The sequence below is a fragment of the Piliocolobus tephrosceles genome, chromosome 21, assembly GCF_002776525.5.
Source record: "Piliocolobus tephrosceles isolate RC106 chromosome 21, ASM277652v3, whole genome shotgun sequence".
Taxonomy (NCBI): domain Eukaryota; kingdom Metazoa; phylum Chordata; class Mammalia; order Primates; family Cercopithecidae; genus Piliocolobus; species Piliocolobus tephrosceles.
Window position 1 is genome coordinate 2,146,199 of NC_045454.1, and position 27,293 is coordinate 2,173,491.

The following is a 27,293-nucleotide window of genomic DNA, read 5'->3' on the forward strand; positions in this document are numbered from 1 at the left end:
CTCGGCTCACTGCAACCTCCGCCTCCCCAGTTCAAGCGATTCTCCTGCCTCAGCCTCCTGAGTAGCTGGGATTACAGGCGTGCACCACCATGCCCAGCTAAATATTTTTTTAAAATGCTGATTTCATCCTATTCTACTGAATTCTTCACCCATGAACCTATAGTTTGGAAAAGACTAATCCAGGGCAGGTGGCTCCCCCTGGAATTTTTGGACCAGGCTGCAGTTTATCTGTAAAGTGAAGTGGGGAGGGGAGGATCATGGGTACAGCTTTGCAGGCCGTGCACAGGTTTAGATTCTCCCCCCATCGGGTTAAGACCTTGCTCTCCTAAGGGCTGGCCACAGTCCAGAGCATGGATGCTTCTGGTGAACAGGAGACGCAGGTGGAGCTGAGCCTGAAGCTAAATAAACATCTGCTTATTAATTCATTTTTCTTGCCTGTCTGGTTTGTGCCAGGCACTGTGCTAGGCCTCATTTACTCTTCCGACCTCTTTTTTTTGGGAGGAAGAACAAATCTTCCGTTTGTACTCCCCAGAGTGGGAAAGGAAAGAGCCTCCTGCGATCATACCCACCATCTGACCTCAAACAACACCAGCAGCGCTCCTCTCCCAAGCCCTGACTGTGGCCAGGTGCTGGGCTGAGCTGTGTGTCACATCACTGAATCCTCACAAGAAATGTAGAGGGGCTTGTAAGTTCCCCATTTTACAGGTGAGTTAAGAGGCTGGGGAGGAGGAGAAGTCAGGACTGGAATCTAGCTCTGTTCCAAAGCCGGCTCTTAATTACCAACGTGGGGGTGTGTTCCTGGCCCTCATTTTTCGGGAGGGAGTAACTCCCCCCATTTTGGCCCCCACATCCCTGAGAACCTTGGGGTCTGGCTGTAGGAGGTGGGGGAGCGCGGGGGGTCTGCGCTGGCTAGTTCCTGAGATCGTTAAAAGTAGACTTTCCTTTCGCTCCAACTATCCCGGTGTCTCACACACTCTCCTGGGCCCCCCGCCACCCGACCCGGGGACCCCCGGAGGCTCGCCAGCTCTCCAGGATGGGAATTTCGTGACGTTCCCTGCCCGAGCTTCGGAAAGGGCGGGGGAGTGCTGTAAGGGGCTATCACGCAAGTGCAGACCCTCTGCTGCTGCCGCAAACGGCGGGCCTCACCTGGACCCGGGGACTCTCCAACGAGGGGCACTAGCCTGGCCCGACTGGGCGAATCCCCGCGTCCGTACCCGTTCCGTCGCACAGTTCCACGACTCGCTCCCCTGCCGCCCCGCCTGTTCGGGGGTGGGTGGGCGCTTCCCTCGGCTCACCGTGACACTTTGCAGACGCTCCCCGGCGCCGGGCATGGGCGCCGCCGCCGTCGGTCCCCGGGCCGGATTCCGCGCGCGGGTGGGTGAGCGCGGGGGGCCTCGGCCCCTCGGACCCCGGGCACCCGCGGGCGGGGGATGGTGGCCGCGTTTGCACCCCCGTCCTGGTGCATTTCCCCCCGGGATCTTTCCATGACTGCTCCCCCTCCCACCCCCGGGACAAAGGGCGGGGGCGGTGCATCCCCACGCGTGACCTTTCCCCGTACTGCGCACGCGCCCAGCCCCCACCACCAGGGGAGGGTCCGCACGCCCACGCGAGTGCGGGGGAGGGGTGTGGGGCCCCGGAGGTAGGGGGGGCAGCGCGCACGGGCTGGACCTCCTCCTACCCTGGGAAGTTGGGGCAGTTTCCCTCCGCACCTGCCTCTTGCTCAGGCCTGGCGGTGGCCCGCAATGAGAGGGTCCTTCCCCTTCAGGCCAGGTGTCCCTGTCAGGCGACCCCTTGGGGCACCCAGCAATTTAGGGCTTCAGCTTCCTTTTCCTTCGATATCCGGGAGCCCACGTCCCCAGCTTACTTCTCCCCCAGGACCTCGGTGGCTGGGGCCCCTGCCCCTGACTCTGCGAACCAAGGAGTTTGAAGCCCAGGCGTGTTTTGCCTCAGTCCTGGGGTCCGGGCTCCCTCCTCCCTCAGACCAGGGATCCAGGCCAGAAGGTCCTTCCTGTCTCACTTCACCTCCCCCGGGATGGACCCTCGAGTCCATCCGCGTCCCTCCATTTGTGGCTGCTGTTTCTGTCCAGTGCCCCTGAGGCCCTCGGCTGCTGGGGTCTGCAGGAAGCCACGCCATGAATGACCGGAGCAGCCGGAGGCGGACAAGTGAGGAAGCTGGGTCCCCTTCCCTACCCTGGGTCCCAGGGCGCTCGGCTCCAGGCTGCCGTGGTTGGGGGGCGGTCTGAGGGGACCGGGACTTCTCTGGGGTGACCCGGGGCCTCTCCTCTCCAGTGAAGGACGATGAGGCCTTCGAGATCTCCATCCCCTTCGACGAGGCGCCCCACCTAGACTCACAGATCTTTTACAGTCTGAGCCCTTCTCGGGGAAACTTCCAGGGTGAGCCGGGGGTGGGGAGGGGCTGGAGTCAGCTGGGAAGCCAGGCCCTGAGTCCCAGGGTGTGACCTGGTCCCCCACCCTCGCTGTGTCCCTAGAGCCTCCGGAGGCTGCGTCCCCCGCCCTGGCTTTGGTGAACAGCGTCAAGGCCCAGCTGCACATGGCTCTGGAGAGGAACTCCTGGCTGCAGAAGCGCATCGAGGACCTGGAGGAAGAGAGGGACTTCCTGCGGTGCCAGCTGGACAAATTCATCTCTTCTGCTCGGATGGAGGCAGGTATGTGTGGGGTGCTCTGGTCCACCTGCCTCCCTGTCCCACTACTGGGTACCCACTCACCCAGACTTGAGGCTCTACTGTTTGCCTGGCTGGGTGGGACCTGCCATGTTGGCCCTCTCTGCTAGTCCCCTGCCTGTTTTGGGCCCCCAGGCCCAGCTTCCTCCTCACTTCATGTCCAGGGCCTCATCCCCACGAACCGTCTACTGGGGCCTGTCCTCCTGCTTTCTCCTTCAGCTCCCCAAATCCCATCAGCCTCCAGTGCCCTGCCATCTGCTTCCTCGGCCCATGGTGACTTCAGGACCCTGGAACCTGAGAGTCCCTCTCTTCTGACTACAAGGGGGACCTTCCTTCATCTCTTTGGCCGAGAGGCCCACCCTAGTCCTTTGGGTTTCCTCAGGGGGCCCCTGATCCTCCTCCTGGCCTTGTCTTCTCCAAGATCCAAGAGGCCAGCCATCCAGCCTCCTCCTGTCCCCCGCTTCCCCTGTGTGACACCAGGGGCCATCTTCCCGCCCACCCTGTCCCGTCCTTGGTTAATGAGCTCTCCTTCCTCATCAAAGACATTAAGGCTCTTCCTTTGTGGGCCTTTTTGGGTGGGGACCCCAGCAGGTGCTGTCCCTCAAACCCTGCCCCACGTTCCCGGACAGTCCCCGCCCACATACCTTGCTCTGCTATAATTCATGGCCAGAAACAGCCGGGAGAGCTCCCACAGCAGGCCCCAGCCCCAGCCAGTTCACAGCTAGCGTCTTCTCTTGACTGGTAGCACCCTGTGCCCTGCTTAATACATTTTGGACCCCAGCCGCATCCTCTTCCCCATATGGTCAGGCCCTTTGCCACACAGCCCACGTCCTGGAGAACCCACACTTCACCCCACCTACCCTCAGCTCGGCCTTGCTAGCTCCTTGGCTGGGAAGACCCCTCAAAAACTCCCAGATCTCTGTTTGTGAATTCAACCCTTTACCCCAAAAACTTGGGCAAGGGGCCTATGGTCTCGTGGTGTCTCTGTTACTGGGAGCCCAGCATCTGGGGATCTGGCCTTCCCTCTGCTCTGGAACAAACCGCCTCTGACTGCCCTTGCCTGCCACTGGCTCCTCCCACTGATGGTTCCATCCTGGGTGACTGACTCCTTTGCAGTTTGGCCCTGCGGCCTCGGCACTTTCCCAGTGGGGACCCTGGCACCAGACCCCTCTCCTAACCCGCCTTCTAGAGGACCGTGGGTCTGGGCCTCCGCGGGCCAGCTCCCTCTGTCTAGATGGAGGTGGGACTCATGCTGCTGGACCCAGGACCCCTGATTTCTCTCAGGGTCTGAACCCCCGACTCCAGCCAAGGCCTTGCCTGCCTCCTGGGTTTACAGAGGCCACTCTCCGGAGGTCCCACCCAGTCCCCAGAAATCTCTCCCTCCCCTATGGGAACTGCACATACTCACAGGGGTCCTGAGGTCCCTGGTCGGCTGCCTCCCCAAGACCTCTTGCCAACCCAAGCCTCTGAGAAAACGCTCCACCCATCACTACCTCCCACAGACCCCAGCAGGCTCTACCCGGTCACCAGCGTCTCTACTGTACTCCCTGTCCGTTTCTTTAGGGGACCAGCCCAGGTTGGGGATCCCGTTCTGGGGACTGCAGCCTCTCTCAGTCCCAGCACCTGTGGTGGGATGTCTGGTCCCATAGTTCACGTGTGTGTCTCTCTCTCCCCAGAGGACCACTGCCGGATGAAGCCTGCGCCCAGGCGGATGGAGGGGGACAGCCGGGGTGGGGCTGGGGGCGAGGCCTCGGACCCTGAGTCAGCAGCCTCCTCCCTCAGCGGAGCCTCGGAAGAAGGCAGCGCCAGCGAGAGGAGGCGGCAGAAGCAGAAGGGAGGTGCTAGTCGGAGGCGCTTTGGGAAGCCCAAGGCCCGGGAGAGGCAGCGAGGTGGGTGAGGTGCATGGCGCGGGCATGAGGGGCCTGAGGTGCTGAATTGCTGTGTCCTTCCCAGAGGCCCTCCTTTCTCTCCAAGCCCCTCCAGCCTTGCTGGAGAAAGACCCACCGGGTTGTCTCTTCCTCCTCCTTGTAATCCTGGGATTACCAGGCGTGAGCCATCGCGCCTGGCCTGTCCTGGGTTTACTTTAAGTTTTGGTCAACCCTCGAGGGCAGGGCCACTTTGGGCACCTCCTTGACCTTCATCGGTAAGAAGGAGGTGCGCAGTAGGACCTACCTCGGGGCGGGTGAGGCTTGAATAAGTGAATTCACCCGAGGCAGGGAGGGGAGGGTGATGGCTGGGCGTGGTGGAGAGGCAGGGGTGGTGGGGGGGGTGCTGGGACCGAACTGGTTGAACCCGTCCTTCCCATGGCCATTTCCCTTCCCGTGTCCGCCCCCTCGGTCTTGTCCCCTGCTCCTCACTTCCGTGTCCCCGTCTCCGCCCCGCAGTGAAGGACGCCGACGGGGTCCTCTGCCGGTACAAGAAGATCCTGGGCACCTTCCAGAAGCTCAAGAGCATGTCGCGGGCCTTCGAGCACCACCGCGTGGACAGGAACACCGTGGCGCTGACCACGCCCATCGCCGAGCTGCTCATTGTGGCCCCCGAGAAGCTGGCCGAGGTAGGCGAGTTCGACCCCTCCAAGGAGCGCCTGCTTGAGTACTCCCGCCGCTGCTTTCTGGCCCTGGACGACGAGACGCTCAAGAAGGTGCAGGCGCTCAAGAAGAGCAAGCTGCTGCTGCCCATCACCTACCGCTTCAAGCGGTGATCGCACCACGCCTCCGCGCCTCCGCCCGGGCCTTCCTCCCCCGCGGACCCCGGCCCTCCCCAGGCCCCCGGTGGATGACCTGCGCCTCTCCCTGTCGTGCCCCTGCCCCTCCTCCTCGCTCCCTGGGTTGGGGGCTCCCTTAGCCGGGCCCGCCGCAGCCCCTTACCGAACGCCGGCATCCCCTTCCGCTTGGGCTGGCCAGCCCTGTCCTCGCCGGACCCCTTCCTCCTGGAAATCAACCAGGCAGGAGGGTGCCCCCCCTCGGGTGGGGGACTATATAGACCCCGTCTCCGCCCCGGCCCCGCGGAGGAGCTGCCCACCTGATTGCCGGACAGACCTCCTCAACTCCGCGTGAGACAGAGAATTATTCAGAGAATTTAAATTAAAAAACGACGTGAAAATTTGGAATAAACTGGGCCTCAGCCTTTTCCTAGGAGGGGGACGTGCATGGGAGGGGAAGGCCGTCGCCCCGAAGACGGTGATGGGGTTGCGGGGGCTTCCTAGGGGGTGGGCGGTCAGGCGGGAGGCCGGTTAGGACAGGGTGTAATTATCCCCCCAGAGGTAGAGACGGAGAAATAGCTGTGCCCCTGAAAACTCGGAGGCAGAGCTCTGGAAAAGAAGCGCGGACACAGCCGCGCGCGGTGGCTCACGCCTGTAATCCCAGCACTTTGGGAGGCCGAGGCAGGCGGATCACGAGTTCAGGAGATGGAGACTGTCCTGGCTAACACAGTGAAACCCCATCTCTACTAAAAGTACAAAAAGTTAACCAGGTGTCCCAGCTACTTGGGAGGCTGGGGCAGGAGAATCGCTTGAACCCAGCAAGGCGGAGGTTCCAGTGAGCCGAGATCGGGCCACTGCACTCTAGCCGGGCCATAGAGTCTCTGTCGCAAAAAAAAAAGAGTAAAAAGAAGAGTGAACACTACCCGCTGGGCTACCCGGACCAGTGACTGGCGCGAGAGGCGGGACTCGATGACCTCGAGCAGGGGAGGCCACCTAGCGGCCAGGCCAATTCTGGAGGATACTTCCGTCCGGTCGCCAGGGGGCAGTAACGCCAGATCATCCGTCTCCCGGAAGTAATGCGCGATCATCCACCTGCTGCGCCTGCGCGACGGGAGGGGCCGGAGCGCGTTGATGCGGTTGCCAAGACAACCAAGAGGGTGGCCGGATTTAACCGTTGGGGATTAAGCACTTTCACTCTAGGAAGGGAAAATCTCGCGCACGCGCAATGGGGACTGAAACCTGGTCCCCGCAACCCCCTTCACCGGAGCAGTGAGAGAGCGCGCCACAGAAAGACTCTTACGCAGGCGCAGAAGCCTGTTTCCCCTCACCCGCCGCTTCCACTCTGCGCAGGCGCAAAAAGCCGCGCTGGCAACCTCCGCAGCGGTTGCGCGCACCGTTCACCCCTCTTGCTGTTTTTGTCTCGCGCAACCTTCTCAGGCCCTCCGCGAGGCCGGTCCTTTTTTTCTTTCACTTTTCCCATCCGGAGAGCCAGGTGCCGAGAACCGGGACCTCGTCCCCTTCTCTGTATCCCTTCCCCTGACCCACCTCGCCTCCGTCCTCCCTCCCTTTTCGGTTCCCGAAGCCGAAAGGAGCCGAAGCACGCACGAAAAAAGCCGAAGCTGCCCCCGGAGAGTGAGGCCTTCACGAAGCGGTGGCGGAAGGAGCCGAAGTTCTCTGATCGGCGGAGTGAGCAAGTGGCATCTCCGGAAAAAGCCGAAACTTGGACTCGAGCTTAATCCCAGGAGGGGCCCGAGGGCGCGCTCCGGAAATCTCCGGAAAGAGCCGAAGGCCGGGACGGTTAGGATTGTCGGAAGTGGCCGATTGCTTGGACAGGGCCGGCGGAGATCGGAGGAAGTCCGTGGAAGCAGCCAAAGACTGCGACGGATTGAATTGTCGGAAGAACCCGAACTCGCAGAGGGGGCTGGGCGCATTGGAACACGAGGACACACGGAAACCTCCAAACGTTGAGGAGATAATTTTTGGAAAAGTTACGGAAACCTGGGAAGTCGGCGAAACCCTACCTTCGGGTGTTTTCGGAAGCAGTCGCAGCTGCCGTCTGCCTCTCCTTCGTCCAGTGTCCGGAAATAGCCGACGCGCTTCGGAGCCAGGCTCGGGGGGAGGGGCAAGCTCGCGGGCGGGCGGGCGGGTGAGGGGGCGGAGCCCGGGCGGGCGGGGAGGGCTGCCGGAGGCTTGATTAGGTAGGAGGTGGTGAAGCGCCGGCGGCGGCCGGAAGTAGCCGAAGCCAGCGGCGGAAGTAGCCGAAGCGGCCGGAGCGGGCGGCAAGGCGAGGCGAGAGCTGCACAGGGCCCTACGCGGCCGCCTCAGCATGTCGGACTTCGACGAGTTCGAGCGGCAGCTCAACGAGAATAAACAAGGTGAGGGCGCCGGGGTCGTGGGGCGGAGGTGTGGGCGGTTCCTCGTGTCGCTCTTTGCGCCCCCGCCATTTTCTCCCTCGCTTCTCCCCCACCTCTCACGGCCGTGCGACCCCCCCCAACCCCGGTTCCCTGGCGCGCGCCTCGTTCACGTGACGTCCCCAGCGTTCGGCCGCGCGCTAGGCGAGGGGAAGGGGGCGGCGGGGCGCGGGCCCATGACGCATGCGCACGGCGGCTGTCCCTGTGCCCCACGTGGTCCTGCCGGAGGTGGCTCGGGGGACGCGGCGCGAATGCGCCAGGTACCTCGACGTGAACTTTTGTTTTTTAAAATCTTTTTGTTTTCTCTGAAAAGGAGATTATGTTAGGCCCCGTAATCCGTTCTTTTTCTCCCGCTGCCTTGGCACTTCCGCTTCCGGTCGGGCCCACGGCCGCGTCTCCACGCCCCCTTTGTTTCCAAAATGGCGGTTGTGGGGACTCGGGGGGGGCCGCCCTTTCCCTCCTTCACGTGGCTGAGGACAGAGCTGTTTCGGGGACTCTTGGAGGCCACGAGCCCGTTTCTTGCCCCTTTTCCTTTTTGCTGATTTGCTGCGACCTCTCCTGCCAGGTTGTTTGTGCCCCGTCTGTTGGTAGTGGGGTGCCTCATTAATGTGTTGGGCGCACGTTCCCTAAAGCAGCTGCATTCTTTGAGTGTCGGCACGCACACATCCTGCATATGCGGAACTTTTGGCGGTCCCGAGAATCGCGATATGGAGTGTTTGAGACAAACCTCAGATCATGTACGATCCCAATTCAGGGTACCTAATAGTACTCAGCTTCAGATCTCAATGTAGAGATAAGGAAACAGGTTCTGAGGGAGGAAGAGGGATCTGGCCTACTGCGCTAAACTCTTCACTTAACGGGGAAGGTGGGAGGCAGGTTCCCTTCAGGGTATCGATAATTGTGATGGGTGAGAACCAAAAGCGTGGGGCCCTGCTGATCTTAGGGATTCCGAGAATATTAGAAGTGGGAGAGTTGTTCCATGTTTCAGTTTGAGAGTGAAGAAACACAGGACTAGAGAAGGTTGGGGACTTGTTTCATTTCTTTTGAGGCTTCAGCTGCCCATGATCCTATGTCGTTCGGAGGACGAAGTGAGGGCTAAGGAATTTTCCTTTGAACCCAGGCTAGAGTTGGGTAGGGGCTGTATTAGGAAGCAGTGCCCTGGGGAAGAAATAACGTTTACTGAGGGTCTGACTCTGTCTTAGGTGATGGACTGTTCAAGAGCATAGGCTTTGGAGTTGAGCACATCAGGGGTTTAGATACTTGCTTTGTTGGTTAGTAACTACTTTTAATACGTTTGTATCTCTTTTTTTTTTTTTTCCTATTTGTGGACTGATTATTGTTTTCTCCTCACTGGGTTTTGAGAGGATTAATAAGGATTATAGTAATAATAGGTGTAGTTAAACTCTGAGGGCTTACGTGTGCCAAGCTCTTCGCTAAACTCTTAGCATGATTTTACTTAGGGGATCCTTGTAACAGCCCTGTGAGGTCAAGATGATTTCCACCTCTACTGGGGAGGAAACTGAGGGCTCAGAAAAGTTAAAAACTTTCTCAGGGCTCAGCTAGTCAGAGGCAGAGCTGACATTAAATGGGGTAACGTAAAGTGTGTGGCATGTGGCTTGGTGTACACTAGGTGTGCAGTAAGCGATGTTTGCAATTGTAAAATTCCATGCTTAAAGAGGAGGGTCTTCCACTCACAGAGATTGTGTCATAGTTGGGAAAGGGCAGGAAAAGGTGTTTTCCAAATGTCATTCTGTCACACAACACCTGGGTGGAGTAGATGTGACCCTCGTTTACAGAGAAAAAACCAAATCTTAAAGGTTAAGTTGTTTTTCCATAGTTTTTGTTGGTTAGAAGAAAAGCAGGTGCTGATTCTGAGCTCTGGCTGGCTGCAAGGCCAAGTTCCACTCTGCTGGGCCACCAAGTGGAGCTGATCGGGCCGTTCTTTGAGGCTCTCAGATGGTGCTTCGCTGGTTCTCGTGGGGTTTCCCCCTTGGTGCTGATAGGGCCGTCCCTGAGACCTGGCAGGGCTCCTGAGTTGCTGGAGCTGCTCCCATAAGATGACCACAATACAGTGTTTTGAGCGGATGAAGTTCTCTTTGTTTTCACCTGTCCAGCATCAGTGTGTGGGTTCTTGTCATAGGGGAAGCTCTGCCCACCTGTCACTCTGCCTGTGGGTCTTTGTGGAGGACGGATCAGCCTCTGCACCTCAGTCCCTTCCTCTGCTACCTGTGTCGATAGGGAGTTTCCTTGTCTGTCCCAGGCACCCAGCGGGCATCATTGCTTTCTCTGCGTGGCTTCCTCTCTGCCTGCTTGCCTGTTTCAGAGCCTTAGCAGCAGGAAGGGCTCTTGGGGCTCACAGCCTGTCCATCTTACAAGCGTGGAGTTGTGCCCAGTGCCGTGCCTGCGTGCTTACCCTGCTGCTCTGGACTGCTGGCCTGTCCTGCCGATTGTTCCTCCAAATTTCAGTTTTCGATTTTGGGGTTTTTGGCCTTCAAGGGGACAATTATATTGTCATTAGTGGTTCTAGCCAGACTTGAGTGTTCTGCCTGATCCACATTCAAGAGTATGGCCTCCTGCTTAACTCACTGATGTTTGAGTGTTTACATTCTGGTATCACCATTTCTTAGCTGTTTGGCTTTGGGCAACTGTGGTCTCTCTGAACCTTAGGTTTCTACCCATTAGGTCAGCCCCCAGCAGTGTTTCCGAAGCAGTAGTGAGGATTAAGAACAAACAAAACTATTTAGTACAGATTCCAATTGTAGGAAGCATCTCAATATTTGTTACTGTTTTTTTCTCTTCTGGGTGCATATTTTTCTGAGTGTTGGTGGTTTTGGAATTGCGGTGCTTTTCCAAACATTCAAATTGCTTCACAAAAACATGAGACAAAACACTGTGGGTGAGGCTAAAGTTTAACATCTTCCCTCAGTGCCTTTTCCTCCTCTTGTCCCCAGGGATGATCACTGCAGGAGATGCGTGTTAACATACATGAGCACCTTCACGTGTGCATCTTTTTTGTGTGTGTGCTTCGTGGCTAGTTGAGAAATCTGGGTGTCTTTGAATTAAGGAAATGGGTATGGCGGTGCTCATGAACACCCCCAATGCTCATGCTTTTTATCCTCCATCTTAAAGGGCTGGTCTTCCTTCTTCAGGGGTTGAAGGGTCTAGTGAGAGCAGAGGTTTCTGTGGTTTCACCAGCGAGGCTTTGTTTCTAGTGGCTACATCAGGCAAATAGAGGGTTGAGGGAGCCGGCTGGAGGCTGGCAGAGATGCATGCCCCTACCCTACAGTACAGCCTCTCCAGTACTTGGCTTTGAAGGGAGTGAGGCTGGGAGAATCAAGTGGTTTGGGATTCAAGTCGGGATGGGGCAAGCTCCTCCCCTGACCTGTTGAAGGAGAGGAGGGCCTCTTTCCCCTTCAGTCTGCAGGTTCTCTGAGGCCCTTCACTTCCACTGGGGAAGGGTGCTTGCTTCTGCATTATTCACTGGCTTGGGAAGGGATGGGTTGAGTTTCCCTGCTTCCTGGGGATATCAGATTCTGCCTGGCACCTGACCCCTAGGCCTGATGGTGGGGCTGTGGGTGCCAGCTGGTTGCAGAGGTCTTTCCTGAGGGGTCGCTGGGTCCCTTCAGGAAAACATCATTGGGTCTCTTGATTCCCCAGCCTCTAGCCCTGCCCCTCTCAGGGACGACCCTGGGGTCAGGCCCCTCAGCCCTCGAGGGGACCAGGAGCCAGCCTCCTCTGTCTTCTCTGGCTCCCAGCTCCTCCTGAGCATCCTCAGGTATCTCACACCCCGGGGGCATTTCCAGGCCCCGTCCCCCTGGTCCCCTCGTGGTCCCTGGACTCGCTTGTGGACCCAGGAGGCCTGTTAATTCCCTTTCTCCATTGGATCCCTTCCCTTTGGGGGTGGCCTCCCTGGGGCTGGGGACATAGCCACCAGCGCGCAGGGTGGGCTGGGCCCGCAGCCTTACTCCGCTCATCCCTTGCCCCTCCTCTCACCCTTGCCCAGAGCGGGACAAGGAGAACCGGCATAGGAAGCGCAGCCACAGCCGCTCTCGAAGCCGGGACCGCAAACGCCGGAGCCGGAGCCGTGACCGGCGCAACCGGGACCAGCGGAGCGCCTCCCGGGACAGGCGACGACGAAGGTACTAGGGCTCAGGGATCCTCCTGGGCCAGCCTGGGAGTCGGGGTTGGTGTTGGCCGGCCTGGGGGGGCCTGTGCCTGTCTGTCTGGGCCCGGGCCCTGTGTGGCTCGTTTGTTCTCCGTATGGATCTGGGGGAGGACCTGCTGCTTGGTCTGTCTGGAATTCCGATTTTCCCCCTTTCTGGGGTTTCTTTCATTTTCTCTTGGTGGTTGCTGGTGGGTTGCTGGGGGCAATAGGTTCTTTATCTGGAGCCTGGGAATTGATTCTGTGTTTTCCTTCACAAGGGGCTGTTCTCTGTCTCTGACTCTGAGGGCCTGTTCCTTCTTTTCGACTCTCTGTGGCTCTCTGTGGGACTCTCTTCGAGGGGGTTGGTCTCTGCCTCCAGTTTCTTTCTTCCCTGCCTACCAGGAGAAGGGAGCTCTTGGGACCGAGGCAGGATCCACAGCCTGGGCTTACTTTCTGGCCGAGGGGTGTCGGTTTCCACCGCCTCTTCCCTTCTAGGCTTCCCTCTCTGTTCTCTGCCCCCTTAGGTGAGGAAGGGCAGGATAGGCGGAAGTCCTCCTGCCTCCTCCCTGCTCAGTTTCTCCAGCTAGAGACCGGTCCTTCCTGGCCCCTGGCCCCTGGCTCCTTTCTCCTTTCCTCACTTCCTCTTTCCTGGGGGTTGGGAGTGTTTGGGGGGAAATGGCAGGGCCGAGGGGGGCCTGCTTGCTGCTTGTTTACCTCGGCCCTGCTCCCACCCTGGGGCTTAGTGCCCTTGGGGGGGTGTGGCATGTGGGGAAGACGAGGGTCCCCAGTCACCCCTCCCCATACCTTTCCCTCCCACCCCCCAGCAAACCTTTGACCAGAGGCGCTAAAGAGGAGCACGGTGGACTGATGTGAGCTTCTCTTCCTGCCCCTTCCTCCCTGATGATGTCCACTCCCTTCACTTTCCTCACGCCCCTGCACCCTGTCCCGCCCGTATCCAGCCCTGGGCCAAGCACTGGGAAGAGTCCACTTACCTTGAAACCAGCACCCCTCCCCCAGGCCCTGCCCCAGACCCTCTCCTTTCCTGGAGAGAGTGGAGTTTACGTGGTTGGGGGGAGGCTGAAAGGGTGCCTGGGAGGGGGCTCGCAGGCCCACTGTTAGACTGAGGTTGCCCTGCCCCGCTCTCCCCTCCCCCCCCCCCCCGTCGTTCCCCCCGCCATGAGAAGAAGAAGAAGGTCCGTAAATACTGGGACGTGCCACCTCCGGGCTTTGAGCACATCACCCCAATGCAGTACAAGGCCATGCAAGGTAGGTCCCTGGCCGGGCTGCTCCCAGAGCGAGAGGGTGCAGGGGCTGGGCTTCTCCCTCCGTCAGTCATTCCCCTGCGTGTGTGCGTGGAGGGCTGAGAACACAGGTGGAGGGGCGCACACCCCGGGCCGTCCGTCCGTCAGTCGTTCCCCCGCGTGTGTGCGTGGAGGGCCGAGGACACAGGTGGAGGGCGCACACCCGGGAGGTCTGGTCTCTGTGCTTTTGAGGCCTCCCTCTGGATGCCATTAGGAAGTGAGGCTTCTTAGGAGCAGCAGTTACAGGGTGGGGGTCCCGAGATGGAAAGAGGATTCTGGAAGGTGCTGGGGCCGAGAGCCTGTAGGAGCTTTCTGCCGAGGAGGGGAACTCCCAGTGTGTGATGGCGGAGGTCACTGAACACTCCCCTCATGGGGTTTTGTCCTGCTTTTATCCCCTTTGAAGCTGCGGGTCAGATTCCAGCCACTGCTCTTCTCCCCACCATGACCCCTGACGGTCTGGCTGTGACCCCAACGCCGGTGCCCGTGGTCGGGAGCCAGATGACTAGACAAGCCCGGCGCCTCTACGTGGGCAACATCCCCTTTGGCATCACTGAGGTACTGCCCTCCCCCTGCCCCTGCCCTCTCCCTTGTCCCCCTACCCCATTCCTCCCCTTCCCTCCATTCCCTTTCCCCAACCTGCACGGGTCAGACTCTGCTCCTGCAAGACCCCCCGGCCCCCTCCCAGACGGACCGATGGAGTTGAGCCAGCCAGGGGCCGGGCTGGGGGTGGCCCTCCCTCCCTCCTCTTCCCCTCTCCCGTCTCCCCTCCCCCCAACCTCCTCCAGCAACCCAGGGATCAAGCACACACATAACGTAGCCACGTGTTGTACCTGCGTGTCGGAGAGACAGAGAGGGAGACTTGGACACACATACACACGCGCACACACACACACACACACACACACAGACGCACGCTGCCCCGCAGTTTTTTTCTGACACGCCTCTCCTTCTCTGCCGCCTGTCCCCCATCCTCTCCCCCACGTCCCTCCCGTGGTCGCTGTTCTTTTATTTTTGATGGCCCCTGACCTCCCCCGTCCCCACCACTCCTTGTCCCTCTCCCCTCTCCCCAACCCCTTCCTGTGGCACCCCCTGAGAATCCCGAGATCAAAGAGTTGTTTCCATTTCTCTTTAAAGTGAAATATTGTGGGGCTGAGATCCCTCGTAGCAACAAAAAGTTTGCTACCATCGTCGAAGGCAAGTAAGGTCCATTCTGACTTTCTCAACCTGCACTTTGCTACATTTGATAAACCAGCCCCCGGACTCCAGGGCCAGATTCCTCCACATCACTCTTTTCTCCTCCCCTCCCGTCCCTGCCCTCCTCCCTACACTCCTCCCGCCCCGCCCCTGCACTCTTGACCTCCTCCTCCTCGCTCATCTCTGTCCGCTCTCCTTCTCTGTCCTTTGCTCGTCTCTGCCCCTGCCTGCCACTGCCTTTCTACTTTCCTGCCACTTCTCTGTCTGTCTCCACTGGGTGTCCCTTCCCTGTGTGCTGTGTCTCTTCATCTCCTCTGTTTCGTGTTTTTCTTCATTTTGTGTTGTCACCATTCCCTCTGCCTTTTCTTGAACAATCTTCTCCTTCCCCTGATTTTTTGGGGCCCCTGTGGCTGTCCCCCAACGCCTGTCCATCGCCTGCCCTTGGCCGTCTTCTTGCTACTGCTTCCTCCCCGTTTTCTCTCTCGCTTCTGTTCCTGCTATTGACTTCTACACCCCCACCCATATCCCACTGTTCCTTCCCCCTCCTCCCCCCCCTCACCCCTCCCCCTTACCCCCAAACCCCTCTATGGCCTCCCCCCCCCACCCTTCCCCTCCTCTCTCCCCCTCCCTCCCCCGCCCCCCCCTTGTCTCCTCTTCCCTCTGCAGGAGGCCATGATGGATTTCTTCAACGCCCAGATGCGCCTGGGGGGGCTGACCCAGGCCCCTGGCAACCCGGTGTTGGCTGTGCAGATTAACCAGGACAAGAATTTTGCCTTTTTGGAGGTGAGCTGGGGAGTGAGTGGGGTTAAGGAGACGTGTGTGATGTGAGGGCCCATCCCTCAGGCCGCTGGTGTGTGGAGCTGCCCTGCGCTGTTTCCACTGGGCCCTCTGCGGCGCATTCTCCACCTGGTCACTGGAGTGAGCCCTGTAATAGCTCCGCAGATCTGATCCTACTTTCTGCCTTACCGTTGCTTTCTGTGTGACCTGAGAGGCCTGTTTGGCCTCTGCAGACCTTTTTGGCCTTTTCCAGACCATTCCGTCCCAGTCCTCTGCACTCTGGCCATGCCGACCTTCCCAGAACGTACCATGCTCCTGCCTGCTTGGCTAGAGTTCTTTACCCCAGCTAACTGATGTTCCTAACTCGTCTTCCGTTACCCCAGCTAATTGATGTTCCTAACTAGTCTTCTGTGTCAGTGTTTCTCAACTGTTGGAAAAGGGCCTTGGTTTTTGATTTTCCACTCTTGGACTGATAACTCTGGTGAAGTACTGTGAAGGCATTGGCAGTGTTGGCTTGCTGTGGAGGTTTCTGAGCACTCCCTCTCACTTTGTACTTGCCTCACTGCAGTCCACTTTCCGTTTCACTGCTCCAGATATAGGCTGAAATGTCCCCTCACCAGAAATACTCCAGTACTGTCATCTCCCCATTCAACTAAGCTTCCCCGTGACATCCTTTTTCAGCATTTTGTCCCTCTTCCGCATCGTCACAGCCTGCAATTGTGTGTTTGCCTCTGTGTCGGTGTTGGGTGCCTGGTGTTTTTAACGGTCGAGTGTGAGCTCCTGGCAGCAGGGACATGTGTGTCTGTTGTCCTCCCAGTGCCCAGCCTGGGGCCTGGCATGTTGTATTTGTTCACATGAGTGAAAGGAAAGAGGAAATCGCAATTCTGGAACACTAGGGCCTGTATCAGTCCCTGGCCGCCACCCTCACCACACCTTTCTCTTTCATTCAGTTCCGCTCAGTGGACGAGACTACCCAGGCCATGGCCTTTGATGGCATCATCTTCCAGGGCCAGTCACTAAAGATCCGCAGGCCTCATGACTACCAGCCGCTTCCTGGCATGTCAGAGAACCCCTCCGTCTATGTGCCTGGTGAGTGGGGGATCCATTAAGGGTCCTCTTCCTCCCTAGTCCTGTTCCCATGGCCCGTCCTTCCCTTCAGCGCAGCTGGAGTGGCTTAGGAAGTCGTGTAAGTACTGTGGACCATAGGTGCCTTTTCCCTGCTTCCCCTCAGTCTGTGAGTGGGGTGCTCTCCTGCTGATAGAGAAGGTGCCTAGGGCTGGGAGAGGGAGCTGTGACCTGCTTGGGGACACACAGCTTGTATGTGGCAGAGCCAGGATCAGACCAGAGGTGCTGGGGGAAGTGAGGGTCTTGTGGTCGGGACCTCATGCCTGCTCTGGGGCCTTGGAGGGCTCAGTCCGTGCCCGTCGGGGCTGGCGTGCGTCGACAGTTGGCAGCAAAGTTCCTGCTGTGGGGTCTGGCACCTGGGTGTTCACTCGTTTTTTGTCTCCCAGTGTTTGTCTTGAATCTTCTGTTCTGGGCCATTCCCCATAGCTGTGTTTAATATCGTCTCTAATTGGTAGGTAACACAGCAGATCAGGGGTTGGCAGACCATCTCACTGTGTGAAAGCAGCCAGACGGTGTCTGCGGGCATGGGCCTGGCTGTGTGCTGGCACACCTCAACACGCATGGCTGCTGAGATTGGGCTTCCCTGTGCTATTCACGTGCCATAGAATGGTCTCCCTTTAGAAAGCTTGCAGGATGTACAAAACCAGGTGATGGGCTCTGTCAGCCCACAGGCTATAGTTTGCTGACCCTTGTAGTTGATGAATGGATTTGAGTGAGGGTTTGTCTGATTCCCTGCCAGGGTGTGGCCGTGTCTCCTGGGACGTGGAGGAGGTGGGGTTCTGCTGGCCGGTACTGACTGTTGGAGGAGTCCTTTAGAAACCGAGTCAGCTCTTCAGGGAGGCAATGTGGAGCCCCAGATGGAGGCACACCTGTGTCAGGCAGGACTTGGGCTGGGCCCCTCACTGGCCTCCAGTGCTTTTCTTTTTGTGGTTGTTGCTGTTGTTGTTTTTTGAGACGGAGTCTCACTCTGTTGCCCAGGCTGGAGTGCAGTGGCACCATCTCGTCTCACTGCAAGCTCCGCCTCCAGGGTTCAAGCAATTCTCCTGCTTCAACCTCCCGAGCAGCTGGGATTACAGGCACCTGCCACCATGCTCGGCTAATTTTTGTACTTTTAGTAGAGTTGGGGTTTCACCATGTTGGTGAGGTTGGTCTTGAACGCCTGACCTCAGGTGAGCCACTCACCTCAGCCTCCCAAAGTGTTGGGATTACAGGCGTGAGCCACCGCGCTCAGCCCAGTGCTTTTCCACCGTGAGTTTTGGTAAATTCAGCTAACCTTTTAGCGCCTGTGGTATATGTTGACATGCTCCGATCTGTATGGACTTTTTCTGTATGGGTACGTTTCCCTGATCAAGCTACAGAATATCTTCCCCACATCTCTTCCTGGTGAATCCACTGTGTTTTCATTCATTTTAAATCCCGTGAGTGGCCCGCCCGCCACTTGCTGGTGCTCACTGTGTGTATCAGGCACCATCCTAAGTGCACTCCACGGATGACAGTGCTACGATACAGGGATTGGCAAGTTACGGTTGAGAGGCCAACTCTGACCCACTGCCTGTTTGTTTTTTTTTTTTTTTTTGAGACGGAGTCTTGCTCTGTTGCCCTGGCGGGAGTGCAATGGTGCGATCTCAGCTCACTGCAACCTCTGCCTTCCAGGTTCAAGCGATTCTTCTGCCTCAACCTCCCGAGTAGCTGGGATTATAGGCATGTACCACCATGCTTGCTAATTTTTTGTGTTTTTAGTAGAGACGGGGTTTCACCATGTTGGCCAGGCTGGTCTTGAACTCCTGACTTTGTGATCCACCCGCCTCAGCCTCCCAAAGTGTTGGGATTACAGGCGTGAGCCACTGCGCCTGGCCACTGCCTGTTTTTGTAAGTAAAGATTGATTGCGGCTGAGCTGGTCTCGTTGTGCAGTGCCTCTTTCCTGGGTAGGGACGTGGTGGACCTTGGGGAACAGGAACGGTGGGTTATGGATCTAAGGTTGCTTCTCTTACCAGGCTGAGGGGCTTGAGTCTTCTGAAGGTGATGGGGTGCTCTGGCAGGGGCTGAGCTGAAGGCGACCCAGTGATAGCAGTGGCTGCCGAGCTCCTTTCAGGCGTCCCCTGGGCCGAGATGGCCTGGTCACCATGGGAGGGGACATTCCTCCATCTTACAGATGAGAAAGAGCTTCGGGACAGTGGGGATTCTGCTGGGTCTTCCCTGTACCACCTTTGCTCCTGGTGTGATGCTTGATAGATGCAGCCGCTGAAGAGGTATGGGGCCCCGTTTCCCCGCCCGACTCTTGCAACATCCCTGCCAAGTAGGGCTCGTCGTCCTCAGTGATGAGTGGAGGACCTCGAGGCTCCGAGAAGATTCCTTTGAAGTTGTTGTCATGTAACAGCGGCTGACCCCACTGACAGTGCTCACAGTGTGTGTCTGGGCTGGGCTAGCCCTGTTGTGGGCATTGAGTCTCGCAGATGCCCGGGCCACGGCGACTGCCATGCCTGTTCTCACGTCCTCTATTGAATCAGCACTTGGTCCGAGCTGTTCTCACGCACGTGGCTCGCACGACAGGCGCCAGTATTCCTCCCATTCTACAGATGAAGACATTGAGGCCCTTGGAGCCTCATATACGGTACAAACATGACTCGAACTCAAGGAGCCATGTACCCAGAGAGCCCAACTCTTGCGACCTTGGCCCTGTGTTGCTCAAGTGAGACGTGTAGAGCCAGGGCTCGAGGCCGAGCTTCCAGTGTGACCTATTCTTCCTTGGACCCAGGCACAGCCTGCAGCCTGCTGTGCTGCCTGTGGAGAGTCACAGCTGAGTGTGGGTTCTGGAGGCTGCCTTTTTCCTGCCTATGTGGCTTTGCTGTGTGCCTCAGTTATTGCCTTCTGTGCTGTAACAGCATTGCAGTAGGAGATTTGAAAGTCTTACAGGATGCCTGGCCCTTGGGGTGAGTGCTTGGTGTGTGTTCCTGCTCCCGGGCTGCTGCTACTTGTCCCTGTAGCATAGGAGATGGGTCTCCTGGGGTCTCCGTGGCCCCAGTCTGGTGTTTGGAGCTGGCTGGGTTGGTGCTTCCAGTTCTCTGGGAGCAACGTCATCATGGACTGAAGGGGCTCGAGTAGGTAGGAGAGGGTGCACAGGGGCGCCTCCCTCCTCCCATGGGCACAGCGGCTCCGCTTCTGAGGGTCCTTCCCATTTCTGCCTTAGCTGTTCCTTCCCAGCATCAGGATGGAGGTGGGATGGGGCCACTCACACTTGGTGTGGGGGCTGCAGAGGAAGGGGAGGCCACATGGCCTAGGCTTTGAACTTGGGAGTCAGGCTGGTTGGTTACTGGGTCCTGGCATAGCTGGCATCTGACAGGACGGCGTCAGGATACGTTAGCAGAGCCTGTGAATCATCCCACCAGCAGGCACTTGTCTGTGAGTCCAGAGTTCAGCGGATAGGGCAGGATCAAGGGCCAATGAATTCAGCTAAGCCCCCCCGACTCTGGTATGTCAGCCCTGGAAGACATTGGACCCTTCATCCCACAGTCAGCCCCCAGTTCCCAGTGAGATCAGAGCGGCTAATGCTGGGGACACTGCTCTGAGACTTGCTGAGCAGCCTCATCGTGTCACGGCCCCCGTGAGGGCAGGGGCACCCCTGCAGTGACACCTGTTGTTCTGGCAGGGCGTGAAGGGAGGAACTGAGCCTTTTTTTTTTTTTTTTGAGACGGAGTCTTGCTCTGTTGCCCAGGCTGGAGTGCAGTGGAGTGATCTTGGCTCACTGCAAGCTCCACCTCCTGGGTTCAAGCGATTCTCCTGCCTCAGCCTCCCGAGTAGCTGGGATTACAGGCGCCCACCACCTCGCCCAGATAATTTTTGTATTTCTAGTAGAGATGGGGTTTCACCATGTTGGCCAGGATGGTCTTATTTCTTGACCTCGTGATCCACCCGCCTTGACTTCCCAGAGTGCTGAGATTATAGGCGTGAGCTCCCGTGCCCGGCCAGGGATAAGCTTTAATGGGAGCCTTGCCTGGGTGGCTGTCAGAGAAGGGGTGGAGTGTGTTAGGACTCACCAGTAGGTCCCGAGCCCAGGTAACCTGCCCAGGTAACCTGCCGGCATTCCACAGCAGCAGGTGGCAGATGGGGGTGTGGACTTTGTGCCCTTGGAGCATTCTGGAGAATGTTCTAGTTTGAGGTTCCCTTGAGGCTGGGCAGGTTTGGGAGACAAGGTGCGTTCTCCCCAGGGAGCCTCTGTGCCACTGCCCAGGACCCTCCCTCGTCAAATCAGGCTGGGGTGGGATGGGCATGTGGGGGCCCCTCCCTCGTCAGATCAGGCAGGAAGTGTTCTTTTTGGCGATTGAGGAGCTTGCCGTAGACTGTCCAGGTTTTGGGAAGATAACCTGGTACTGGAATTGAAGTCCTTCTCTCCTCTGCCCATAGGGGTTGTGTCCACTGTGGTCCCTGACTCTGCCCACAAGCTGTTCATCGGGGGCTTACCCAACTACCTGAACGATGACCAGGTAACCTCCGTGCCTCCCTCCAGTCCTGTGCCCCCACCCCGCTCCACCTCATCCCAGCCCTGATAGACTCTCGGCCGCTGCAGGTCAAAGAGCTGCTGACATCCTTTGGGCCCCTCAAGGCCTTCAACCTGGTCAAGGACAGTGCCACGGGGCTCTCCAAGGGCTACGCCTTCTGTGAGTACGTGGACATCAACGTCACGGATCAGGTGAGTCCCTGGTCCCTGGCTGCTGCCGCGTCTGTCCTTCCCTGCCCTGCGTCTGTTGCCAAGCCGTGGTCTCCCCTCCTCGGGACGGGGCGGGAGGCGGCCAGCCTGAGGCAGTGCCCTGCGTGTGGGCTTGTCCTTGTCCCATGCTGTTGGCTTTTTCCAGGCTCTTAATCCCCTTTGCCTTCCCCTCTTCCCCCACCAATGCCCCTGCTTGGGGGTAGGTGTTGGGCTCCCGGTCCCTGACCCCACCTCTCCCGCACCCCCTACCCCTCATCCTCCAAACACAGGCCATTGCGGGGCTGAACGGCATGCAGCTGGGGGATAAGAAGCTGCTGGTCCAGAGGGCGAGTGTGGGAGCCAAGAATGCCACGCTGGTGAGCCCCCCGGCACGTCATCTTCCATTGGCTCGAGGGACCCCGGGGGTGGGAGGGCTGGCTAGCGACAAGTGTGGATCTTTCTCCCAGCTTCCATGGGAAGGCAGTTGGGGGGCGTTCAGTGCAGTGTTGGGGAGTGGGGCTTTAGGTGTTTAAGTGTAAGAGATGGCCTTATTCCCTGGGTGGGCATCTGAGGGCATAGGCTTGAGCAGAGGGAGACTGGGTCTGGGCCCCCCGTGACGCCCCTGCCTCCCCTGGCCCCACAGAGCACCATCAATCAGACGCCGGTGACCCTGCAAGTCCCGGGCCTGATGAGCTCCCAGGTGCAGATGGGCGGCCACCCGACTGAGGTCCTGTGCCTCATGAACATGGTGCTGCCGGAGGAGCTGCTGGACGACGAGGAGTACGAGGAGATCGTGGAGGACGTGCGGGACGAGTGCAGCAAGTACGGGCTTGTCAAGTCCATCGAGATCCCCCGGCCTGTGGACGGTGTCGAGGTGCCCGGCTGCGGAAAGGTCAGGAGGCCCCGGGCTCAGAGCTTTCTCACCCTCTCCCCCTTCCTCTTCTCGCCCTCTCCCTCCTCCCTTCACCCTCTCTTCCCTCCTTTCTCCCTCTCTTCCCTGTCCCTCTCCTCTCCTCAGTCTCCCTCTCCCTTCGCTGAGCATGCGTATAGGTGTGTGCCGTCACTGAGTGCTGCCCTCAGGCCTGGCCACAGGAGATGTTGGTGACGCCGAGGGGTGTGTGGCCCTGTGGGGACCTAAGGCCTGCAGGCGAGACAGTAGTTGGGGAATGCAGCTCTGTATTGCTTTAGAACTTGGCCCTGCTCCCCCTTCTTAGATGGCCTTGCTTGTGCAAATGGTTTTGTCTGGTCTGTGGAGTGGGGAAGAGTGCTGGAAACAGTCCCAAGACACCTGCTGGTGTCTGCTATGTCAGGCACCCCGCTGAAGCTGTTTGCACTCACCCTGAGCCCTCTCAGTAGCTCCTGAGCTCCATTGTGGGAGGAGACAAGCACAGCTGGGGTGGCTCACACTGGCAGGTTTCAGGTTCTCAGAGTCTGATTTCAGAGCCCAGTAAGTCCTGTCGCCTCCAGCACTGTGACAGGTGTAACCAACTCACCTTGTCTGCCTTGTGAGACGGTGGTGGTGAGGGCGTGTGACCTGCTCTTTGATCCCCTTGCTCGGCGTATGTATGGAATTCCCACTGTACCAGGCTTGGAGGGACCTCTGTTCACTACTGAACCCTCTGTCCACATCAGAGCCTGGTACGATGATGCTGAGGGTTCAGTAGTAAATAGAGGTCCCTCCTGTCCTGTGCAGCAGAGGTCCTGGGGATGCAGCTGTTAGAGGACATGCATGCTGTGTTGAGTCGGGGCAGGGGCAGCATTCCTGGGTGTGCTGTTCGTTCAGGGTGGTCAAGGTTAAGAGGTGGCAATGAGCAGGTGAGTGAGCGAGGTGGTGGGGCCGGGGCTGAGTGGCAGGCCTTGGAGGGCTGCATGGGTCTTAGAATGATGGGTTATTTTGAGCCAGATGGGAGGAAAGCAATATTGAGAGGCCTCCAATGTGGTCACGCCTGGCAGATGGAAATGGCCCCACATGGTGAGGTTAGGGGTGGGTGCGGAGGCACAGCAGGTGCTTCCCTGCAGGGCAGAATGGGGATGAGCAGGAGGGCAGAGAGGGTGCTGTGGACAGGAGGCCTTGCTGGGGCTGGCAGGGTTGGTGCTGCCGAGGTGATGCCACAGCCAGGTTTGTCAGGACCAAGGCTGGCTCTGCAGGGCCAGATTGGGCAGGGGGGCCTTCTTACGTCGTGGAAGCAGCTGGGCTTTCCCCTGGAGTAGTGGGCTTTTCAAAGAGAAAACAGGGCTGTGGTGGCGGCATTTTTGAGGTGATTGTGGCTGCAGTTGGGAAAATGAACGGTGGGGAGGTGTCCCATGATAAACTGGGTGAAAGATGGTAATCTGATTTAAAGTAGTAGCAGGGGATGGAGAGTTGATGGATTTGAGGGAGACTTGTGCCTGGGAAGTGTCCAGACTTTGGTGATTGGTGTGTTTGTGTAGAGGGGAGGCCTATGGGCTGCTCAGTAGTAGCTCTGATGGTGGGGACGGTAGGTGAGACGCAGGGGTGACGGTGAGACGCAGGGGTGACGAGCAAGTTGTGGGGAGTGAGCCGGGGGGAGGGGGCGGCTAGCTGGCTTTGGATTTCTGAGACACCCAGTAGAGATGTCGAGGATAAATTAGCTGGACAGGTCTGTGTTCCCAGCATGAGGGCTGATGGAACTCAGGTGTCAGGGTCCCGCTTGGGACCTTGGGATGGCAGAGTGGGAGAGCAGGGTTGGGGAGGCAGCTGGAGAGGTGGAAGGAGCATCTTAGAGAACGGGCAAGGGGAAGGCCAGCAGCATCTCCTCTCACTGCAGCTCCTGCCCGTGCCCTCCAGAGTCCCCGCCCCTTGAGCTGGTATGTCAGGGCTGCTCTCTGGTGTTGGACTGGAGCTTGGCTTAAGCAGGGGCTGAGGAAACATTTGTGGGAAGAAGAGAAGGAATGGAGAGATCCTGGCCTTTGGGATCAGCTGACCTGTTTCACATACTAAAATTATTGCATTGTCTGGGCAAGGTGGCTCACGCCTGTAATCCCAGCACTTTGGGAGGCCGAGACAGGCGGATCATGAGGTCAGGAGTTGGAGACTAGCCTGGCCAATGTGGTGAAACCCTGTCTCTACTAAAAAAATACAAAACTTAGCCGGGTGTGGTGGCGCATGCCTGTAATCCCAGCTACTCAGGAGGCTGAGGCAGGAGAATTACTTGAACCCAGGAGGCGGAGGTTGCAGTGAGCCAAGATTGCGCCACTGCACTCCCAGCCTGGGTGACGGAGCAAGACTCGGTCTCAGAAAAAAAAGAAAAAATTACTGCATTGTATTCCTGTTTTATTCTTAAATTTTTTGTTACATGTCTTTTCAAATGTATCTGAAAGTAGAGACTATAATAGTGATGAGTGTTTGTCATAGTATATGTGCTAATATTTTGGCGTTCCTTCATCTGGCTTCAAGTTACCAATATTTTGTCATTCTTAATTTTCATATTCAGCTTATTTCTCCCCCCTCCTCTTTTTTCTTTGCTGGATTATTTTAAAGCATATCAGATATATTTCATCTGAGATCCTTAAGTATATCTCTGTAATTTCTCAACTAACATTTGGGTCAGATAACTTCTCTGTGGGGGCCTGTGCTGTGCGTTGTAGGATATTGAGATGTATCCCCACCCTCCACCCACCAGATGCAGGAGCACTGCTCCTCGCTTTGAGACACCCAAAAGCATCTCCAAACATTGCTCCGTGTTCCCTGGGGACAATCCCTCCATTTGACAACCATTGCTCTAAGCAGATAACCTTAAAAAATTGTTCTTTTAACAAAACCGCAACAGCATGATTAGATTAGCAAAATTCTTTAGTGCCTATTCCATGTTCAAATTTTTCTGTCTCAAGAATTTTTTTTTATTTTTATTTTTTGAGACGGAGCCTCGCTCTGTAGCCCAGGCTGGAGTGCAGTGGCGCAATCTCAGCTCACTGCAAGCTCGCCTCCTGGGTTCACGCCATTCTCCTGCCTCAGCCTCCGGAGTAGCTGGGACTACAGGCGCCTGCCACCTCGCCTGGCTAATTTTTTTTTTTTCTATTTTCAGTAGAGACGGGGTTTCACCGTGTTAGCCAGGATGGTCTCGATCTCCTGACCTCGTGATCCGCCGGTCTTGGCCTCTCAAAGTGCTGGGACTACAGATGTGAGCCAGCGCGCCCGGCCAAGAATTTTTTTTTTTTTTTTTTTTTGATACGGAGTCTCACTCCGTTGTCCGAGCTGGAGTGCAGTTGCGCAATCTTGGCTCGCTGCATCCTCCATCTCCCGGGTTAAAGAAGAGTACCTGGGACAGGCACCCGCCATCATGCCCAGCTAATTTTTTTATTTTCGGTAGAGATGGGGTTTCGCCATGTTGGCCAGGCTGGTCTTGAATTGTTGACCTCAGGTGATCCACCTGCCCCAGCCTCTCGAAGTACTGGGATTACAGGCGTGAGCCACTGTGCCCAGGCAAGAATATTTTTTTATGGTTTGTTTCAGTAAGGATCCAGATCAAGGTCCCTACCTTGAATTTGGTAACAAAAATTTCTGTAATTTATCCTTTGTACCCCTCGACCCCCCCCCTTTTTTTTTTTGCAAGCTTTTTTATTTGTTGAAGAAATAAGTTCATCTGCTGTATAGGATTTTCAGTGTTCATGGAGGCTCATTGTATTCTTCCCTCCCTCCATTTTCCTGTAAATTGGTTTAAGTAAGGTGAGAAGCTCGAATAGATCGATTCAAGTTTTTAAATTTTACTCAGCCTGAGTTTGAATCCTAATTTCTGAGCTTCCCTTAGCTCATTTATTGTTGGGAGAACATGGCTGTTGGGGTGGTTCTGGGAGCGCCCACCATGGTGGCTTGTGTGGAGTAGACACTCAGCGCCAGGGACCCCTCCCCACGGTGAGCTCGTCCAGGCCTGCCCTCTGCGGCTCTGCTGACCCCAGCGTCTGTTCTTTCCCCTCCTCCATGCCTATGTGTCTTTGCTCGTTTTTTTTGATCCTGGAGGATGTTTGGGTCAACTCCACCAAACCTGCACTAAGGGTTCCTTTCTGACGCCTGTGGCGAAGCCCCCTCCCCCCGTCCCTTCCTGCCTTCGGTTCCGGGGTTGGGTGGATGCTGGCTGGCTGGCTGCTAGGCTTGAGCTTGTTCACAAACCTGCCTCTCCTTTCCCCACAGATCTTTGTGGAGTTCACCTCTGTGTTTGACTGCCAGAAAGCCATGCAGGGCCTGACGGGCCGCAAGTTCGCCAACAGAGTGGTTGTCACAAAATACTGTGACCCCGACTCTTACCACCGCCGGGACTTCTGGTAGAGGCGGCTGGGGGAGGGTGGGGGCAGGGCTGGCTGGGGGCTTCTCCCCACTCCCGCCCCCCCCCTTATCCCCCTCTGAAGACGATGGGCAGAGGAGTGACAGCCGCAGACACACGACAGCCGGCAGCAACTGGAATGGCAGCAATTAAGGGTGGGGGGCGGGGGTTGGGGGGTTAGGGCAGGGAGGGGACTGGGGAAGTGCGCACACAGCCCACACAGACAACACGCACCCACACAGACACAGAGGGAAGGGGTTGGGATGGGGACAGGGTGCACAGCAGGGCGGGGTAGGACCCCAGCCCCTCCCAAAACAGCCTCTCCTTCTCCCTTAGGCCCCCTTTCTCCTCCCCTTCCCCACGGTAGGAACATAGCGTGTTTATATTTTATGGCCAAACTATTTTGAATTTTGTTGTCCGGCCCTCAGTGCCCTGCCCTCTCCCTTCCAGGACCACAGCTCTGTTCCTTCGGCATCTGGACCGCTCTGGTCTCCTCCTGGGTTTCTTACGTAGTTGATTTTTCCTCTTTAGTCTCCCCCCGACCTGCGCCCAGCCCCGTGGCCCCAGCCCCTCCCCTACTCTCTGTGGCAGTTTCATATTTGCTAAGACGAATTTGCTCATTAAACATTTTGTTGTATTTTACTTTATCGAGCGGCTGTGTGTCCAGTGTGTCTGACCCTCTTCCTCGGTTCTGGGCTTGGGTGGCGGTTCCCTTGCAAACCGTGGGCCCCTGACTGGGACGCCCTGGTGCCGGCGCCGGCACCCTCCGGGCCTTCCCTGCTTGCGCGGTGCGCTCCCCGGGGTGGGTACAGGCATAGTCCCGGGGGGCGTGAGGTTCCCGAGTGCTCTCCCACCCCGGCGACAGGAGGGAGGGTGGCCGAGCGGGCCGGGGCGGGCGCGGCGTGGGTGCGCCAGGAGCTCCGCGGTTGCCGCCAAGCCAGCTTGAGGGGACCCTCGGCGTCCGGTGAGCACCCCGCGGAACCCCCACGGCAGCGGGT

At 57.8% G+C, this 27,293-nt stretch overlaps 2 protein-coding genes across 5 annotated transcripts; both read left to right on the plus strand.

Moving 5' to 3' along the window:
* On the plus strand, positions 1-5,794 carry CCDC106 (coiled-coil domain containing 106). Of its 3 annotated transcripts, none has more exons than XM_023184295.2 (6): positions 1-1,374; positions 1,876-2,163; positions 2,290-2,394; positions 2,490-2,666; positions 4,358-4,570; positions 5,066-5,794. In XM_023184295.2, the coding sequence occupies exons 2-6, from the start codon at positions 2,133-2,135 to the stop codon at positions 5,380-5,382; spliced, it is 843 nt and encodes a 280-aa protein (XP_023040063.1). In that variant the 5' UTR covers positions 1-1,374; positions 1,876-2,132; the 3' UTR covers positions 5,383-5,794. The 3 variants fall into 3 exon arrangements, with proteins under 3 accessions (XP_023040063.1, XP_023040062.1, XP_031790718.1); XM_023184294.2 differs by having other exon boundaries at positions 2,088-2,163; XM_031934858.1 differs by having other exon boundaries at positions 1-705; positions 2,088-2,163.
* Positions 5,795-6,660: 866 nt separating this feature from the next.
* On the plus strand, positions 6,661-26,943 carry U2AF2 (U2 small nuclear RNA auxiliary factor 2). Of its 2 annotated transcripts, none has more exons than XM_023184252.3 (12): positions 6,661-7,757; positions 11,797-11,932; positions 12,762-12,806; positions 13,100-13,203; positions 13,642-13,793; positions 15,099-15,215; positions 16,160-16,298; positions 20,737-20,816; positions 20,900-21,022; positions 21,310-21,408; positions 21,663-21,911; positions 26,166-26,943. In XM_023184252.3, the coding sequence occupies exons 1-12, from the start codon at positions 7,709-7,711 to the stop codon at positions 26,298-26,300; spliced, it is 1,428 nt and encodes a 475-aa protein (XP_023040020.1). In that variant the 5' UTR covers positions 6,661-7,708; the 3' UTR covers positions 26,301-26,943. The 2 variants fall into 2 exon arrangements, with proteins under 2 accessions (XP_023040020.1, XP_023040021.1); XM_023184253.3 differs by having other exon boundaries at positions 21,310-21,396.
* The last annotated feature ends 350 nt before the right edge of the window (positions 26,944-27,293 follow it).